The sequence below is a fragment of the Castor canadensis genome, chromosome 8 (assembly GCF_047511655.1).
Source record: "Castor canadensis chromosome 8, mCasCan1.hap1v2, whole genome shotgun sequence".
Lineage (NCBI taxonomy): Eukaryota > Metazoa > Chordata > Mammalia > Rodentia > Castoridae > Castor > Castor canadensis.
In genome coordinates this window covers 15,452,125-15,471,471 of record NC_133393.1, presented here as the reverse complement: position 1 = coordinate 15,471,471, position 19,347 = coordinate 15,452,125, and the positions used below count along the sequence as shown (strand labels likewise).

At 47.0% G+C, this 19,347-nt stretch overlaps 1 protein-coding gene across 1 annotated transcript; it reads right to left on the bottom strand.

The window, feature by feature from the left end:
- Positions 1 to 3,692: 3,692 nt before the first annotated feature.
- Positions 3,693 to 8,382, bottom strand: Trem2 (triggering receptor expressed on myeloid cells 2). Its single transcript, XM_020157106.2, has 5 exons — positions 8,203 to 8,382; positions 6,405 to 6,755; positions 4,857 to 4,947; positions 4,004 to 4,194; positions 3,693 to 3,924 (listed from the first exon to the last, which is right to left on the bottom strand). Exons 1-5 carry the CDS (start codon positions 8,240 to 8,242, stop codon positions 3,908 to 3,910), a joined length of 690 nt encoding a protein of 229 aa, XP_020012695.2. The 5' UTR covers positions 8,243 to 8,382; the 3' UTR covers positions 3,693 to 3,907.
- Between the last annotated feature and the right edge of the window lie 10,965 nt (positions 8,383 to 19,347).

The following is a 19,347-nucleotide window of genomic DNA, read 5'->3' as shown; positions in this document are numbered from 1 at the left end:
GGGTGGCAGGCAGGGACTGGTGGGCACCTTCAGGGGTGGGACTGGGAGCTCTTCTAAGCTCTGGTTGGCTCCATGCTCAGGAACTGACCCTTTGAGAGGTATGGGCAAGGAGGTAATAGGCCAGAAGTTACAGAATAGGGTCAAGGGGTGAGAGGACTCCAGCAATTAGGGCATGAGAAAGAGGGAAGAAGACCTCTTTGGAAGACCTTCAGGGTCTCCCAAACACAAATCTGAGGAGGCAGAACTATGAAAGGGAAAAGTAAAGTGCCCTATACAGGGCCCAAGGTCATCGGATTCTCAACTCTTTATGACTGTCCTCCTCACCCAGGTTCCCAGGAGACAGCCTCTCCTGCACTACAACCTCCACCCTGATGGCGCACCTGGCACTGTGTCCTTCCTCATGTCTTGCCTGGACACTCTAGACCTTTCCTTCTGAATCCACGCTCTTCAGTTCTGGGAAACAGATTGTTTCTCTTGACAGTAGCTTCTCCATATTCTTTTCTTTTCCTCCCCATTTGCATGCAACCTGCTAATTAGTTGGATGGACTCTTATGTACTCATTTCATTCTGGCAGCTTTTCTCTCCCACTGTCCATCTTTCTGTCCATTCTGTTCTGCCTTCTAGGCGATTTCCTCATATTTTTCTTCCATACCTTCTATTGTTGTCTTTATACTTTTTATTCCTTAATATTTATAACTCACAAGGTCTCTTTTTTATTCTCCAAGCATTCCGTATTTGTGGCATACTATTTTTGCCTCATGAATGCTCTATCTTCTCTGCTGAGAGACAGTTCTCCATAGATATTTTATTTTTACCCTTCCTCATGATCAGGCCTTGTGAGCGAAATGCTGACCTAGCTTTGCTCAAGTGTGATTGAGTAGAAAACACGCCCTAGAAGACAGAGATGGTGGGACATCAAGAGATTTGCTGACATTCTTCCCTTTCCTCCCTGAGTATTTATATTCCAAAGTAAAGCTTCTCTCTCTCTCTCCCCCACCCTCTCTCTCTCCTCCCCCCCTTTCTATCTCTCTCTCTCCATTGAGAAAGATGAGCCAATGCGTCGGTTGTACCAGATGATCTCTGTGAATGGCAAGTCCCATAATTTGGGGTTCCCCTCCTGAGATTCAAACCCACTGCCTGCACAGGAAGTATCTGGTCTTCACTCATGAGACACTGGGGTGGTGGTGGGGGGGCTGGGCTCTGGGAACCATGGCAGAGTAATAAACTGACTTTAGGCATCAGCTATTTGAGGAACTAGAGTGATCTGTCGGGATGTATAAAAGGGGCATGCTGCATGATCTTGAGGATGAAACCTAGAAAAGGAAATGATGAGCCACCCTCCTGTGCTCCTCTCCCCTACCCTCTCTCCTTCGCCCTCTCCTTCCTTCCTTCAGGCACAGGGAGTAGATAATGGGAAGCTGGGAGCAGCAGCCTGAGATGGCTGGCTAGTGTGCTAAGCTGAGCCTAGTGGAAGTGTGTGATAGGGTGACCAACTCTTCCTGACAGGGACTGAGAGGCTTCCTGGGACCTGGAATGTTTTGTGCTAAAACTGACCAAGCCAGTACTTTTAACTGTCTTGCCAGTACACATCAGGTTTTCTTTGATTTCCTCACAAGGAAGTTATTTTCAGATTAATAAACCAGCTGGGGGGTGCTGTGTGGAGCTAAGAGCCACATTCAACATTTGCCTGAGTCCCTCAAATGAATGTGGTCCACAGCAGGGTGAAGGGGCCGATCAGGATCCTGGCCTCTACGGAGGAAGCTGATGGCTGCTAAGGAAACTCTGTGCCAGACACCTGGCCAGTGACTTTCACAAATTTTATTTATTTTAACCTCACAAAACCTTGGGAGGTCGTCATGGAGAGTGTCGATTGATTGGGTTTTGTTTTGTTTTGTTTTTTCCCTATTGGGTTTTTTGCAAGTGAGGACACTGAGCCTCAGAGGGGTTGAGGAGGCAGAAGTGGAACTGAAACCCAATGACTGACCTCTCCTCCAGTCCAGGGCACGCCCAATGTCCAAGGCAGGACTCCCATCCAGATGTGAACGTCTCTGACACAGCAGAGCAGGAAAGCGCCTAGGCCAAGTTCCCAAGAGGAGCACAGCTGCATTCTGGGCTGGGGCCTGGGACGGACTCCTTGCTCAAAGCACACCTCAGGGAGCCTCCCGGGCCCATTTTATCAACCTTGGTGCCCTTGATGGGAGCAGATGGAGAGGGCTCAGCTCAGTCTTAGCATCTAAACTTGGCCTTGGATCTGTGAGGATGAGGCAACTGCCTAGGGCACAATGAGGAAGTCTAAGGTGCTGCTGAGTCAGAAAAGCAAAAAAACCCACCACACATTGACCCAGAGTCTCAGAGCTCCAGGGAAGGGACCAGTGGAGCAGCCTAAGTGGTGGGGGGAATGAGGCAGGGATGGGGAGAGGGGCTGCTGTGCTGAGTGAGGGTGGAACATGAGTGCTGTAGTGAGCTCCCTCCCAGGGACTCCATGCCCAGGACAGGTGGCCATGACCAGAGGAGCTCCGGGCATCCACGTCTGAGGCCCCGTAGAGAGCCTGGCAATGGGACTGGCTTGTTTTCCTCCTCTTCCCCACAGTTCATGCTCAGGGAGGCTGCAACCCGGATTCCCCCACTCTTGCCCAGGGTGGTGAGCATGATTGAAGGAAGAAACGAAATCCCAGAGCTGCCCTGGCTGTTCCCTCTGCCCTGAACTGTCTCCCCTTTATGTCCTCATGGTTCATTTCCTCACCTCCTTCAAGTATTTCTCATTTGACCCCTTCTAACCACCCTGTTCAAAATGGTGCCACCCTGTGCCTTCACACCAATACCCTTCACCCTCTTTTGTTTTCATTTTTTCCTCAACATCTTTTCCCTGCCAGCAAAAGATGTTTATTATGTGTTTCACATTCCTCCCACTAGAACTCTAGAACTCCTCGTGGGCAGAGAACCCTTTGCCAGTCTTGGTCATTGTTGTACCTCCAGTGCCCAGAATGTTGTACCTCTAATGCCCAAAATTGTACCTGCCACAGACTAGATGTTCAAAATAAAAATTGTTGAAAAAATGAATGAGTAGGTTCGAGCTCCAGGAAAGGGTGCCTTGAATGCCAAGTGAAATTTGGATTTCCAGACTCTCCTGGGGATCTTGGGCCAGCCCCTTCCCCTCTATGAGCCTCAGTTTCTTTTCAAGACATTGAAGGATATGGACTATCCATCCCTAGCTCTGATGTGCTGTGCTATGGCATGACTCAGCCCTTGTCATATCTCTTAAGGGGAAGTGACAGATAAATGCACAGTTGGAGGAAGATGAGACGAGTCAGTGGGTTAGTGGCCTTGGGTGGTGGGAGCAAGGGGTCAGTGGAGGGGGCTGAGGCTGGGAGGGGGACCCGCAATAATCCAAGGAAAGCCAGTGGAGAGAATGATACGGGAAGGAGTGGAGCAGATGACAAGATATTCAGAGAAGGGGCAGGACTTGGTGAAGGCATCTAGGGAATGGAGAAGAGAGGATGAAAAAAGACTGAGCAGATTGGGGCATCGTGCCCTTAGACTCTAGGCTCTAAGCAGCAAGATCCTGTATCTTTTCCTCATGCAACTTATTCTCCTAGTCTGGAAGCAAAAGAGGCTTCGCAAAGCCCAAAATCACCCAGCCAAACAGGAGTTTTGGGTTGTGAGTGTTTAATGTCCAAAGCCTAGAATTTGGCAGGCGACCTCACACCCCCCCCCCCACACACACACACACACACACACGCACGCACAGGTACACATGTCCCAAGCCCGGGGGTAGCAGGCTGTGGGAAGAGTGGCATCTTGCCAGAACAGAACCACGAATCTTGGTGGTGGGGAAGAGTGTGCAGGCTGGAGTGGCCCCTGGGTGGACCTTTCCCAGGCTTCTCCTCCCATCCAGGGTCCTCTTCTTTCATGTGTCCCTCGACCCTGCAACAGAGAGGACTCAGTCTCTCCCATCCCTGCCAGGTCACCTCCCCCCCAACCACTGCCACACTCTCCCAGTCACCTCTCAGGGTCTGGAGCTGGTGTCTGAGATAGTGGCCACAGTCCAGCCCACTAGCTGGAGGTGTCCCCAGCTTCTGCCCACGCCAGGCCACAGCCCAGAGGACACTGGCTGCAAGAAGCTTGCTGAGGAAGATGCAGATCAGGAGGAGGAGGATGGAAGTGGGCAGGAAAGGGGTCTCTCCTGGGAGGCTCCTTGAAGAGAGAAGGAGGGCAGGTGGGAGTCTGGCAGTGACCTACACACTAGAATTTGCTCTTAGAGAAAGAATGGGAAGAAACCAGGAGCTTCTAGGGAGTTGGGGGATTTCCCTACCCAGCACCATGGCTGGGATGGACTTTGTGAGGCTAGGGGGAGACTGCAGTTAGTTCTAGGTATGGATCTGCTTCCAACCTGCTAAGTGGAAGCACCTTACCTGCTAAGTGGACCCTAAACACATCACCTTCCCTAGCCACCAAGCAGTGTTCCACTGTCTCCAGTAGTATGCTACAGTGTGTGGGGAGGGGGTACTGAACAAACAATGTTTAAATTCCAGTACACAGGCATGGACCAGTCAGAATGGATTCTACCAAAGGGACAGGGTCTTAGGGGACCAGGTTTTGTACTGCAGTATTGAGTCTTCCACTGTTGCTGAAATGAAGGTCTCTGGGGGCTGCCAGGAGCGCTGGGAGGCTGCCTGTCCAGAGACTTGCAAAGAACAGCTCCCCTTATAGACTGCTGCGGAAGTTCAGTCTCCCAGACACACTGACATATGCTAGCTGGTTGGAGAAGTGTGTGAACAAGACCATATCCAGATCCCTCACCCCCTAACCCCATGCTGGGCTCTGCAAGGTGGAAATCTGCCCTGAGGTCACTGTACCTAGAGATGCTGTGCTCCACGCGGGCCCCCTCTACGATCTCTGACTCCTCAGGAACCCAGAGGTCTCCAGCATCCTGGTGATTCTGGGGGTCTGTGGGAGACAGAGCCATGAGATCCCAGCTCCCTCCCTCAGAGGGCTCATTCCCTTGGGATGGAAGAGAACTCCTGTAGGTTCAGTGAGGCCCTCTCAGGCTCCAGTTCTGTGTGGATCAGCCATTAACTTTGTGAGCCTCACTTTCCTCACTTGCAATTAGGAATACCCCCTCTTAACACGGAGAGAAAGGCTCAACGAGATCATCTCTGCTAGTGCCTGGCACCACACAGAACTCAGAAATACTGCTCCCTCTCTGTCCATCCAGTCTATAAAGAACAAATGAATAATGGGAGGGTCTAAAAATTCTCTGTCAATTGTCCAGCTGTCTACACACTATGGCAATGGGAATTGCTGCTGTATTACTATTTTCTTTCCGTTCTTGGGAATCAGCTGAGCCTTAGACCACAATAAGGAGGAACTTCCGGTCTCTTCATCCCCTTCCTTGGAAAGTGTAGGTGGAGTTTATGTGCAGGCTGAAGTCGCCTTGGCCTCCCCACCTTAAGCAAGTAATACTCTAGACCCTCACTTCCATGATACGGGCCTTGGTAGGAAATAGGATCTGGAACCCAGAGCTGTTTCCATCTGTGACACAGATAGAGACCAGGCGGAAGGCTTTCCTGGAGCGTGGTCCCTGCGTGATGCTCGGGAACTCCGATGGAAAGGAGCGACACTTGGCTCCCTCCTCAAGCCTGGGGAGAGGATCCCAACTGAGTTCAGAGCAGAAGGCTGGTGGTGGTGACTCTCTATCCCCTCTCCCATGCAACTGCAGAAGCCCTGGAATCACCACCCCCATCCCCACACTCTGCATCCTTACCCGCAAAGGGCGGAGGATGGAAGCCAGGGTCTTGTGCATGCTAGGTAAGGGTTCTACCACCGAGCTGGGCTCCCAGCCTCATCATCTCTTTTTAAAAATGAGGTAAGGAAAGCCCAGAGAAGTGAGCACCTTGACCGCACAACAAGCATTCCTTTGTTGGGGGTCGTTTTTCTGCATCAAGTTGGTGCTGAATTTGAGTTGGGGGGGAGGCGTCCATTGGCCCCTACGGTGTTCACATACTAACAGGATGGCAAATAAAGTGGCTTGAGGCAGCAGGGCTTTTTTTTTTCGGGGGAGGGGGATTAGCAGCACTGGGGTTTAAACTCACAGCCTTACACTTGCTAGGCAGATACTCTACCACTTAAGCCAGGCCCCAGCCGATCAGACAGTGTCTTAATGCAAACTAGCAAAAGATCCCCTCTCTGCAGGTGATAGAGCTCTGGACCATGCAATGCAGGCTGGCAAGAGTCTGGCTGGAGTGGAGTTCCTTTGTGCAGTGAGCAACCTGTACAACAACCCATGAGACCCACCCTAAGGACCTTTCCAAGGTTTCCAAGAGCCCAGAAGGTGACCTACACACAGAGGCCCAAAGCATGAGGCCCCACCAAAGGACAGGCCAGAGGTGCAGCCAGCCACCCACCTTCCAGCACCTCCACTAGGACCTTCTGGAGTGTGTCAGTCTCGTGGCCTCGGAGGCTCTGGCACTGGTAGAGGCCTGCATCATGGGCTTGCAGATTCCGCAGTGTAACCGTGAGGGTCCCAGCCAGGGCATCATCTGTGATGACTGTGCTCCCATTCCGCTTCTTTAGGAAGGCCAGAAGCCACAAGCTGTGCGTGCTGACCACACGCTGACACAGGCCCTTCTCATCCAGCTGGCGGCACCAGGCCTTGCGTCGCCCCCAGTGCTTCGCAGAGTCATAGGGACAGGAGATCCTCAGGGAGTGACCCTCCACACCCTGCAACACTGTGGTGTTGGAGGCACTGGACAGTGCTGGAGAGGAGACATTCATTCACCCCTTCGTCCACTCATCATTGAACACCTACTGTGTGCAGTGAACCAAACAAAAAACCCTGCCTTTGAGGAGCTTAGGTTCTCTATAATTTGGGGGAAGTTAGCACAGCCCACGCATGTGTTTATGGGAAGCTGGGAACCAGGAAATTTGGGTCTTAAGTCTAGTTTTCTCACTGTTGGAATTGCTGGACATCCTTGGAAAGTAACTGCAGAGAGACACTTGATCTTTAAGCCCCTTTATTTCCATTTTGCACATCTTCTCCCTGTTGTATGAGACCAGACCATCTCCTCTCCCCTCTCCATCTCAAGGGAGCAGAGCTGGTACCCTCTCAGGCCTGGGGTTGACGCCCCAGGGGCTACACTGGACTCTTCCCTGCCCAGGCCATGCTTGCCTGCTCTATAGTTATCCACACTGGCACTGACTCCGCATTCTCCTTTTTCCTGACCTTTAGCTCCCAGCTTCTCTATTTTTGTGGTTTTGTTCCCCTTTCAAGAAGGACTTGTCTCAGAGCTATTTTGGTGGAGACATGAGGCTGCTATTTCAGGGCTCCTCTTTGGGGTGGAGAAGGGCTTTGAGCCCCAACCTGTTGCCAGGGCAGAAGCTACAAGGAAATCAACAGAGCCTCCTGCCTTCCTCTACCCTGTTTCCAACCATCGCTGTGATGAAGATGTGAAAGACAGGACTGAGGAGCTGGTGGCTTGCCCTTTGGAACTGGAGAGTCCCAACATGATGTGATGCACAGTGTCCTCTTCACACCTCAGCCTGCCCCTCCCTCTGCCTGCGGGCAAGTGGTGCACCTCACTCTCCTGCACCTCCACAACTGTGGGGCCAAGACTCTGGGTACAGTCTTTCTTCTCACCCAAGTTCGCCCATTGCCCTTGGGAAGCAAGAGGTGCCCACCCCCAATGGGAAGAGGCAGTCACATGCAAGATTTGGGATGCCCATGTCAGGGGCAGAAACCTTCACCTTCCATCAAGAGCTAAGGTCACGAAGGCCTTCCCAGTGTGCGATGGGTGCCTCAAGGGTGAAGATCACAGTCCCAGCGTCTTTCCTCCTTTCCTCCCTCTCTCCCACCCTCCCACTCCCCAGGAGCTGCTCTTAGGTTTACACGGTTCATAATTTTAGGGGCTTTTACAGCACCCCCAAGCCTCCCCCAACTACCAAGTAGTGCCTGAGATACCTCAAAACTCCTTTCCTCCCCACATGACTAGAGTCCACCAGCCCCTAACCTTCTACACATGTGAAATTTGACCTATGCAGAAATTTGATCCTGGGGAGGGCAGTGCTGCAATACAGGACACCTGGGCATGCCAGAACTTCTGCCTCCTTCACAGCTCCGCTCAGTGCCCACCTCCATTCCCACCCCAGCCTTCTGCTCAAGGAAGGAGACAGAAAGGAGGCATCGCAGCAGAGTAAGTTTCCTACCTGTGATGAAGAGCAGAATGAACAACTGGAGAGGCCCCATGCCACTTGTCCCAGTCCCCAGCCAGGGGAAGACACAGGGTGCCTTGTGCAAGATCTAGTCTTTCCCTTGAAGTGCAGAAAAGAGAGACCCAGGCACGTCAGGCGCTGCCCACAGGAACTGGGCTCCTGCATATTGAGCAACCGTCAGGACTGGGGTCTGGCTCTATGATTCAGGGAGGGAGTGGGGGTGGGAGAGAAGAGCAGACGCTGCAGCCTTGGCTGGAGGAGGATCCCAGATTTCTGAGAGGCCAACTGCCCTCATGCCAGTGCCAGCCAGTGTGGCCCTGCATGGCTGGGGCAGGTCATGGTCTGAGGCTGCTCAGTCTCTTTGCAGAGCCTTGCCTGGGGTCACTACCCTCTACCACTGTAGTTCCTGTCATCTTCTAACTCCACTCTCTCAAGAGATGGAGAGAAACTAATCCCCTGGGAGGCCAGGACCCTCCCCAGCCCCTTCTAGTCCTTCCCTCCAGTAGGATCTGTTGAGTGAAGCACCAGCATGGATCCAGAACCAGACTTCCTCCCTCCTATATGTGTTACCCACACACCCATACTCCCTCTCTGCCTTATCTCCCACGTCTGTATAATGGGAACAATGGTAACATGCAGGATTATCAGGAGAATAACATGGTTCCCACGAGTAAAGAACTTTCAGACAGGGCCTCATGCATAGAGAGCACTCAACAAGCAGTTAAGTTGCTATCGTCCTAGTTAGAGGCTGAGGAAGATGCCCTGTGCACCTGGAATCTCCTGCTCAAGTTTAGCCTCCTTTGACCAGCTGGGTGTCTCCCGTGTGCACTCGCTGACACTGGCATTTATTCCATGCAAGCTACACCATGAACTTCTGAATACCCAATGGGACAGACCAGGACTCGGGCACTTCCTGGAGTTCTGGGGGCAGGGTAGGGTTCCACAAGTGCAGGTCCCCATGAAGGATGATCCAGGCATAGGGGATCCTGAATATGCACACAGGTGTGAAGTGGCCCAGTGAGTCAGGGATGGAGCTGGGGAGGCATTCCCAGAGGCAGGAATTGAGTTGCACTTGGGAGTGATGGAGAGAGAGACTGGGGACCCGGCAGGGGTCTTGTTCTTCATTCTCATATCCACTCTTTTCTTGTCTCTCTGCATGGGCTGTGTGACAGGGAGTGCACCTGAGGTGGGAGTTCACGATGAGCAGGAGATGGTCCTCCCCAGCAAAGCCAAGTGCTCAGCCTTGACCTAACACCTTGGGGTTTCTAAATCACTCTACATATACCCCTTCTTGGGTGTTTTTCTACAAGCCAGACTTATTGGTGTACAATTTATAAATTTTTTCAATAATAAAATTTTATTGAAAAACCAACAGGAAATAGGGAACCATTGTTGTATACCTTATAAAATCAAACATAGGTACATTATCTAGGGAGAGTCAATGAACTTTTTGTGAGAAAACATAAATTCAGGAAGCTATATAAATCATCAGTGTAGCTTTCTTCTGCAAGAAGCAACCGTCTGAGAGCCTGGTTTTTTCTCCTGTAGAGCTGTTGAACAATCCACACAAAGAACCACTGTTTGAGCATGGTTGAAAACCCTGGTAATCTCAGCCACCTGGACATTTTACATCCATTAAATATTAATTTGGACTTTGAACTAGCTGTTTCTTTTTTTCCTTTTTTTTTTTTTTTTTTTTTTTTTGCTTTTTCTTTTTTTCTTCCAAAGACAGATGAAGTAAATCTCTAGCTAAAGTCATGTGGTCCTAACCCATCCTGATTGCTCAGGCGACAGCCACCTCCAGCGAGCAGCACACAATCAGGCGCCCAGCACCAACCTGATGTACAATTTATATGCAAAAAAAAGTCACCCTTTTGAGGCATGCAGTTCTATGCACCACAGTCACCAGCTCTATTAACAGACACAGCAACACAGAGCGTTGTCATCAGCCCCACAAGCTCCCTGGTGCCCCTCTTAGCCAATCTCTCCCTCTCCAGTCCAGGCCCTGACAACTACCCATCTGACTTCTGTTCCTACAGCTTCCTGCTAGTTGTAGAGTGTCTTGTACAAGGAACCATATAGTGTGTAGCTTTTCAGGTTCATGTTCTTTCACATTATAATGCACTCAACGTGCAGGAAGCTGGTTTCTCAGTCATTCACTATCTTTCAATGTAGACTGTATTTCCAGGCCACAGGGAGTTAATCCACTCATCTGCTGATGGACATTTGGGGCAAATGAATAAAGCTGTGATTGTCATTCATATATATAAGTATGTCATTCATTCATACATATATATATGAAGATAGATAGATAGGACATATGTTTTCATTTCCCTTGAATAAATCTAAGGAATGGACATGCTAGGTCATGCATGTTGTAGGTATATGCTTAGCTCCATAAAGGACAAACTGTCTTCCAAGAAGCTTGCCAACACTTGACAATGTCAGGTTTTTTGTTCTTTGTTTTTGAGATAGGGTCTCTCTATGTAGCTGAGGCTGCCCCAAAACTCACCAGGTAGCCCAGGCTAGCCTAGAACCTGCAATCCTCCTGCCTCAGCCTCCCAAGAGCTGGGATTATAGGCATGTACCAACCTGCCTGGCTTTATCGCCAGGTTTTTAAATCTTGTGTGTATGTGTGTGTGTGTGTGTGTGTGTGTGTGTGTGTGTGTGTTGTGGTGGTGGTGGTGGTGGTGGTGGTGGTGGTGGTGGTTGGGGATTGAAATCAGGGCCTCATGTACAATAGGTAAGAGCTGTAGCACTGAGCCATACCCCCACCGGTGTTGGGATTTTTAAAATGCCTTTGTAGTAGGTTAATGGTGATACCTCATTATGGTTTTAATTTGTATTTTCCTAATTATTAATGATGTTGAATATCTTTCCATTGTTTATTTGTCATCAGTATATCCTCTTTGGCAAAGTCTTACTTTAAATCTTTTGCCCACTTATTTTTATCATTATTATTAAGTCATTATAATTCTTTATATTTTCTGGATACCAGTCCTTTGTCTCCTATGCTGTTTGCAAATACTTTCTTCCAGTCTGTCATTTCTTTTCTCACTTCCTTAACAGTCTCTTTCAAATAGGTAGATTTCAATACTAGTGAGTCCAATTATTAATTTCTATGAGTTATACTTTTGTGTTTTACTAAGAAATTTTGCCTTCCTCAAAGTCAAGATTTTCTATGAAAAGTGTTACCATTTTAGGCATTACATTTTGGTCTGTGATCCAGCTTTCAGTTAATTTTTACATGTGGTATAAGATATTTTGCAACACTTTTTTCTTTTGTACATATGGAGATCTAGCTATACCAGCAGATCTCCTTTGTTTATTGAGTTGTCCTAGTATCTTTGTTGAAAAGCAATTGACACGTGGGACTGTTTCCTATCTGTCCCATTCCACTCATCTGTTTGCTGTCATTTCACCAATATCATAGTCCTAACTAGCTAGTCTTGAAATCAGGCAGTGGTTCTCCAAGATGGTTTTGACCATTCCAGTTACTTTACTTTTGCTGTGTAAGTTTTAAAATCAGCTGGTGAACTTCTATGCCTTTCTCCTCCCACCACATACACAAAGGCCACCAGGCTTTTAGTTAGGACTGCACTGAGACTGAGTCTATGGCTACATTTAGGGAGAAAGAGACCTCCCAACACTACTGGGGCCTGCACTCCATGAACACAATTTAGCTCTTCATTTATTTATTTCCCCTACAGTTTCTCTCTTCAGTGATTTCTAGTTTTCAGCATACAAATCTTGCACAAATTTGTTACACTTTTACCTAAACAGTTCATGATTTTTGGTGCCATTTTAGGTGTGCTTTTTGGGGTTTTGTTTTATTTTATTTGTTTGTTTTGCTTTGGCTATCTTAGGCAGAAGCAGAACTCAGAGGTTCCATAAATGTTTATCCTAACTTTCTAGTCCATTTATGTTTTTATTCTGTCTCCTTCTCCCCTTTCCTTCCTACCTGAGGAAAGAGTCTTTTTATTTCTTTAAACCCCATAGTGAAGAGTGGGCATCAAGAAATATTCACCAATTACTCACAGCACATGCAAATCAAATGGTCCCTTCTTTCAGCTTGTGCCAATGTGTGTTCAATTCCCAGACCTTCATATGTGAGCACTCGCTCCCAAGCTCAAGGTCTTTCCTGTCCCTTTGCTAAATCCAAGTCCAATGATACCTTCCAGTTCACAACAGGACACAGAGATATTTTCCCTTGAGCATTACTTCTGAGCCAGTTTGTGTGCTTGGAGGACTCAGGCCTCTAGGAGCCTTAGCATTCCTAGATATGTTGGTGACCATTGCTGAAACATCCCAGAACCAGAAGGAGACTAGCCCTGACATGACACCCATGGGATATTAGACTCCTGATGTCTAACTTGGGCTGGGACCTCACAGCTTCTGAGCAATCCTTTTCAGAATTCCTGGAGGCTCCCTGGTAAACTCCCTCCAGAAGCAGTTCCAAATGGTCACCTCCCCAACCATACCCTGCCCCCTACCTTTCAGGTTCTCCATTATCCTCTATCCTCACTCCAGCAACCAGAGAAACCAAGGGAAGCACCCACTTCCTGTCAGGACCACGTCCAGCACCAGCACCTGTGCTGGCTAGGGGAGGTGTAGGACTGGAGACTCCTAAATGGAAACAGGCCTCTCGGACTCCATCAGGGGACAACACAAGCCCCCACCCAGCCTAAGAAGTGGGTTTGAGGGGGTGATTGTGGTGTCCAGTCCGCCATTGGCTGAAACCACCAACCACAAACATCAGAGCCCACAAATGTCATTCATGATATGCAGCCATACAAGACTTTCTTTCCCAGGTCCTCTTCAATCCTGCCCTGCTTTTAGTTAATCTCAGCTTCCTGGATCCAAATCCCCGCCTCCAAATCCCCACCTTCAAATCCCTGCCTCCATCCCACCTCTGACTCTTCCCTTCCACCTCTTGGTATTTGCACCACCATCCTCTGACATTTCCATTTCAGGTGGCTCAGCTCATAATTTCTAAGGAAGGATCTCAGCTTCTGTTCAGGATAGGGAAGGACATTTCTCTCTCTCTGGCTGTTCCCCTATGTCCTTTGTGATATCCTTTATAATAAATGAACAAATAGAAGTAAGGTGTTTTTGTGAGTTCTGTGAGCCTCTCTGGAAAATTAATCAAACCTGAGAGGATGCCTAAGAACCTCCAATTTATAGGCAGTTTATCAGAATTACAGGGCATAACATGGAACTTGTAAATGTCTCACAATGGGGACAGTCTTGAGGGCCTGAGCCTTTAACCGATAGGGTCTCATGCTGTCTCCATGATGGGGTCAGAATTGAATCATAGTATAGGACACCCAGCTGGTGTCCTCTGGAGTGTCCCTCCATATGTGGGGAAAACATGAAACTGCAGTTTTAAACTCCAGGCTGAAACTCCCAGGCTTCCACATGTCATGTCTGGCTACTTGCTCCAGTATACCAAATAAAGAGACATGGCGAAGGGCTGAGAAATATCTGTTACACAGCCTGGAACACACCAGGGGAAGAAGCAGAGTAAGCACCCAACCCATCTTCAGCCATCTTTGGGACATAGATATGAGCTTTAGCTGTAAGTAGACAAAGAATTAGTAATGCATAGTTAAACAGTACCAGCCACAGGTGTGTTCCAGTGGTCAGATTAGTCAGGTGGGGCCTGGTTGACAATTACCTCAGTCCTTGCTCTTTGACCTGAGAAATTGTTATCACTGTCATCCCTTGAGGGGGCAATCTGGTTCCCAAGACCTGATTACTCCTGCTCTGGGTGCAGCTCATCATTGTAAGTTATTGTTCTCATTTGTAGGGACAGTCTGTCCTGCAAGACTCCATGTTTCTTGGGGGAGTTTCAGTTCCTTGTCATAAAGATGTTTAAGTACCCTTTACAAACAAATGTCCATTTTGGTGAGCAGAGCATTCTGTATTAAGCACTGAATATAAGAGTAGGAAAAGCAATTAAGGGGTTATTTTTACTTTGTTTTGTTTTTCCCCTGCCTTAGACAGAACTTTGTTCTTGTTCTTCAATTGCTCATGTTTGTCTGCTCCCTAAGAGGTCACCAATGGCCCCCTTACAGCTCTCAACTTCCTTAGTTTCTCTGCTGCCTTTGACATTCTTGACCACCATGCTGGTTATTCTCCATGCCTGCCTCCACCCTGACCCATGCTCCACCCTACTCATAGTCCCTCTCTGTCCTTGGGAGGCTGATTCTTTGCTCTGGACCCTATTGCCCAGGGTGCCAGTCCTGGGCTCACTGCTGGGTCAGGCCAAAGGGAGACTTGGGTAGGAGTTAGAAGGGTGGGAGGAGAAATAAGCTAGGTGTTTATTTAAATGAGGCAGATAGGAACAGTGTTTATTGTTTAGAGTGAATTTTTATGTATTTTTCATATAAAAAGTCATTAAATGTTTTCATTAAAAGATTTTTAAAGTATATAACACTTATATATGACAGTTTTCCTCTGTGTCCACAGCTGCTATAGGCAGCTCCAGCTGTCACTCAGCCATTCTCTCTTCTTGCACCTTTCAGGTTAGGAGTTTGAGATATTAACATCTCCCCATCTTAGGATGTGTTGCCTTCCCTTGCTGATTCTCTTGTCTTTCCCAGTCCGCTGTGAAGAACCTCATTTAAATGATCAGCAATAAACCCTTTTGTGTTTGTGTTATCATCTGTTTCTGGGTTGGAACTTGACCTACAGCTACCTTCTCTCCTTCTTGATTTCCTCTCACTCTGATAGGAGGACTGGACTAGCCAGGCAGCTATTCTCCAGGGGTACATTCCTTTATTCCACAAATATTTTCCAAGCACAGTTATGTGCCGCAGCTGTTGATGGTGGGGAAGTGATGTGAGGTACACCTGCAGGGCTGGATCAGTACCTTGGGCTGGGGAAATGAAGGCAGACCTCAAATGAGTCACTCTGAGAAAGAGAGAATGATAGTCACAGAGAGAGAGAATTTAGGACAGGTGGCCAGACCACCTCAGCCAGAAAGGCATATTTGGGCTTCTTGTCAGAGTGCGAACTCAGAAGTCAGAGGACTCATCAGGGTAGAAATGGGACCCAGGCTTTGACTTCAGAGATCTTCCAAGTGAGGACTGCCGTGGTGGAAGCATAAGGGATTAATGAAGAAGGCAAAGTGGGGCACTGCTGCCTTGAAGGGACAGAAGCTGGTTCCTCCAGCACTGGCGGACCTGCCAGACGGTGGCGCTGTTTCCCTGCAATGCCCGGTCTGTGCTGGGTCCCCAAGTCCTTCCCCGTGCACCTTCAGGACAGCTCTTGGGTTTGCAGAAGGACGTAAAGCCTGGGACGTGTATCATCCTTACCTTGTCTAACCAGAAAACCCTTCTGAAACTGCTCTAAACTTTTGGGACGTCATCAGGAGCTCTGCCGTTATAATATGAGCGTGGATTAGAGTGAACAGCAAAGACAGTCTTCGGGACACATTAATCGCTACAAAATTGAGCTTCCAAAACTCTGAAGCAGAAGTTTTAAAATAGCAATTTAGAAAAATTAATTTAAAGACTTCTGTGTTGAAATTATAATTCAAGATATAACAGCACTTACAAAATTGAGGCCGACATCATAGTAACACGGGAAATACTTCGTGTGCCGTCAAAACCCCCTATCTTCCCAGGCCACCTGCTTTGAGAGGAGACTGTGTCTATTACATTACCAACCTAAAATGTGGTATATATTTTTAACTCTTTTAAAGACTATATTTAATGACTTTTTATATGAAAAAATACATTAAAAATCTCCCTAAAATTGTAAAATGTATCCCTAAAACACTAGCATTTACTGAGTTCTTATTATGCACCAGGCACCATTTAAATACATTTTAAATACACCTTCATGTATCGGTGTATTGAGTATGAACATGCTGCTGTTCATTATATCGTTCTGTCTATCCATAAATTAATTGGTAGTATTAACCTACCATTACCCTTGAGGTAAATAATATCATTGTTTCTGGTGACTAAGATTCAGAGAAATTAAATAACTTGCCATGGATCTCACAGCTAGTGAACTCCAGTTTGGACCTGGGTAGTCTAGCTCCAGGTCCAGACCTCAACAATTTTATTAAGAGTAGAATTTACCTCCTCCACTCCTCTAATTCCATTCCCCAAAGAATTGCTGTTAATATTTTGATGTTTGTTCATCTAGTCTTTTTTTTTTCCTGTGGTTTCACACAGAGGCAAGCCTGTGCTAGATATGTTATTTTTTGGCTTGCTCTTTTTCATTGAATATACTCCCAGGACATTCAGTAGATACATTTTTACCTTATTGTGTGTGTGTGTGTGTGTGTGTGTGTGTGTGTGTGTGTGTGTGTGTGGTACTGGGGTTTGAACTTCACCTTGAGCCATTCCACCAACCCCCCTTTTTTTTTGTGGTGAGTTTCTTTTGAGATAGGGTCTCGCAAACTGTTTGCTCACGCTGGCTTCAAACTGCGACCCTCCTGATCTCTGCCTCCTGAGTAGCTAGGATTACAGGTGTGAGTCACCGGCACCTGACATCTTATTCTTTACAATATCTACACAGTGTGGCATAGATGTAGCACAATTTATTTAATCAGCCTCTTATCAATGGGCATTGAATGAGTTTCTAGCTGGCTCTTGCAAATTGTGATGAACAAACCTGACTTTTTCTTACATTGTATTTGGAGAAAATAGCTAGGTGTAGTGGTACAAGCCTTTAATCCTAGCACTCAGGAAGCTGAGGCAGGATTGTGAGTTCAAGGTCATTTTGCTATGTAGTGAAATCCTATATGAAAAAAATGGACAAAATATATTACAAGCATAGATTTTTTCCCATGATTCTTACTGTCTCAAGACATTACTGTTTTGTGGAACACTGAAGTGAATCTAATACTTCAGTAGATATAGAAAGCTTACTCAGTTTAACTTATGATCCACTCTTTTTATGGTCCAAGGCCACTGGACCTTATCTTTAGTCCATCTCCTGACCCAACCTCCACACCATCACTACAGCCTCAAATATCTGAACCCCTAAAACACAATAGCTACTCTACAGGGGCCAGATTGATCTGGGGTCTTACACAGTCACTTACCTAGGCCTACCTTGTTGACTTCTAAGCTTTTGACCAAGGGAAACTGTCTTCTTCAGTGAAGCCACTGGGGACCTGCCAATTGTGGAGGAGGAGGAGTCAAGGGCCAGGAAAAACTGGTTTGAGGAAAGACTGGGAGATGTAGCTGGCAGGAATCGACAGCAGGATAAAGATGGACTTTGAAAATGTACACTTGTACCAGTGGAACAGAATAGAGGACCCAGATATGAAGCCACACAACTATAACCAACTTGTCTTTGACAAAGGTGCTAAAAATATACGATGGAGAAATAGCAGCCTCTTCAACAAAAACTGCTGGGAAAACTGGTTAGCAGTCTGCAAAAAACTGAAACTACATCCATGTATATCACCCTATACCAAGATTAACTCAAAATGGATCAAGGATCTTAATATCAGACCACAAACTCTCCTACTCAGGAAAGAGTAGGAAATACTCTGGAATTAGTAGGTATAGGTAAGAACTTTCTCAACAAAACCCCAACAGCACAGCAACTAAGAGATAGCATAGATAAATGGGACTTCATAAAGCTAAAAAGCTTCTGTTCATCAAAAGAAATGGTCTCTAAACTGAAGAGAACACCCACAGAGTGGGAGAAAATATTTGCCAGCTACACATCAGACAAAGGACTGATAACCAGAATATATAGGGAACTTAAAAAACTAAATTCTCCCAAAACTAATGAACCAATAAAGAAATGGGCAAGGGAACTAAACAGAACTTTCTCAAAAGAAGAAATTCAAATGGCCAAAAAACACATGAAAAAATGCTCACCATCTCTAGCAATAAAGGAAATGCAAATTAAAACCACACTAAGATTCCACCTCACCCCTGTAATAATAGCCATCATTAGCAACACCACCAACAACAGGTGTTGGTGAGGATGCGGGGAAAAAGGAACCCTCTTACACTGCTGGTGTGAATGTAAACTAGTACAACCACTCTGGAAAAAAATTTGAAAGCTACTTAAAAAGCTAGACATTGATCTACCATTTGATCCAGCAATACCACTCTTGGGGATATACCCAAAAGACTGTGACACAGGTTACTCCAGAGGCACCTGCACACCCATGTTTATTGTGGCACTATTCACAATAGCCAAGTTATGGAAACAGCCAAGATGCCCCACTACTGATGAATGGATCAAGGAAATGTGGTATCTATACAGAATGGAATTTTATGCAGCCATGAAGAAGAACGAAATGTTATCATTCGCTGGTTAATGGATGGAATTGGAGAACATCATTCTGAGTGAGGTTAGCTTGGCCCAAAAGACCAAAAATTGTATGTTCTCCCTCATATGTGGACATTAGATCAAGGGCAAACACAACAATGGGATTGGACTTTGATCACATGAGAAAGCGAGAGCACACAAGGGAGGGGTGAGGACAGGTAAGACACCTAAAAAATTAGCTAGCATTTGTTGCCCTTAACGCAGAGAAACTAAAGCAGATACCTTAAAAGCAACTAAGGCCAATAGGAAAAGGGGACCAGGAACTACAGAAAAGGTGAGATCAAAAAGAATTAACCTAGACGGTAACACACACGCACAGGAAATCAATGTGAGTCAATGCCCTGTATAGCTATCCTTATCTCAACCAGCAAAAACCCTTGTTCCTTCCTATTATTGCTTATACTCTCTCTACAACAAAATTAGAAATAAGGACAAAATAGTTTCTGCTGGGTATTGAGGGGGTAGGGGGGAGAGGGAAGGGGCGGAGTGGGTGGTAAGGGAGGGGGTGGGGGCAGGGGGGAGAAATGACCCAAGCCTTGTTTGCACATATGAATAATAAAAGAAAAAAAAAAGAAAATGTACACTTGTGTATTTCCTTGAAGGGCAGAGTAGTTTTAGGTTATTTTGATGCTTTTTGTTAGTGTAATTCAGGCTTTTCTAGAATAAACCCCAAAACAGGACCGTCATGAAGTCCATCTTGAATGGCTTACACATGACAGTGGGAGGAAAAGGATGGGTTTGGGATCCAGAAAGGATTCCCAGGCAAGAGAAGAGATGAGAAAAGATGGGCCAAATGTCTGAATCCTAGAGAGACTTCTCTACAGA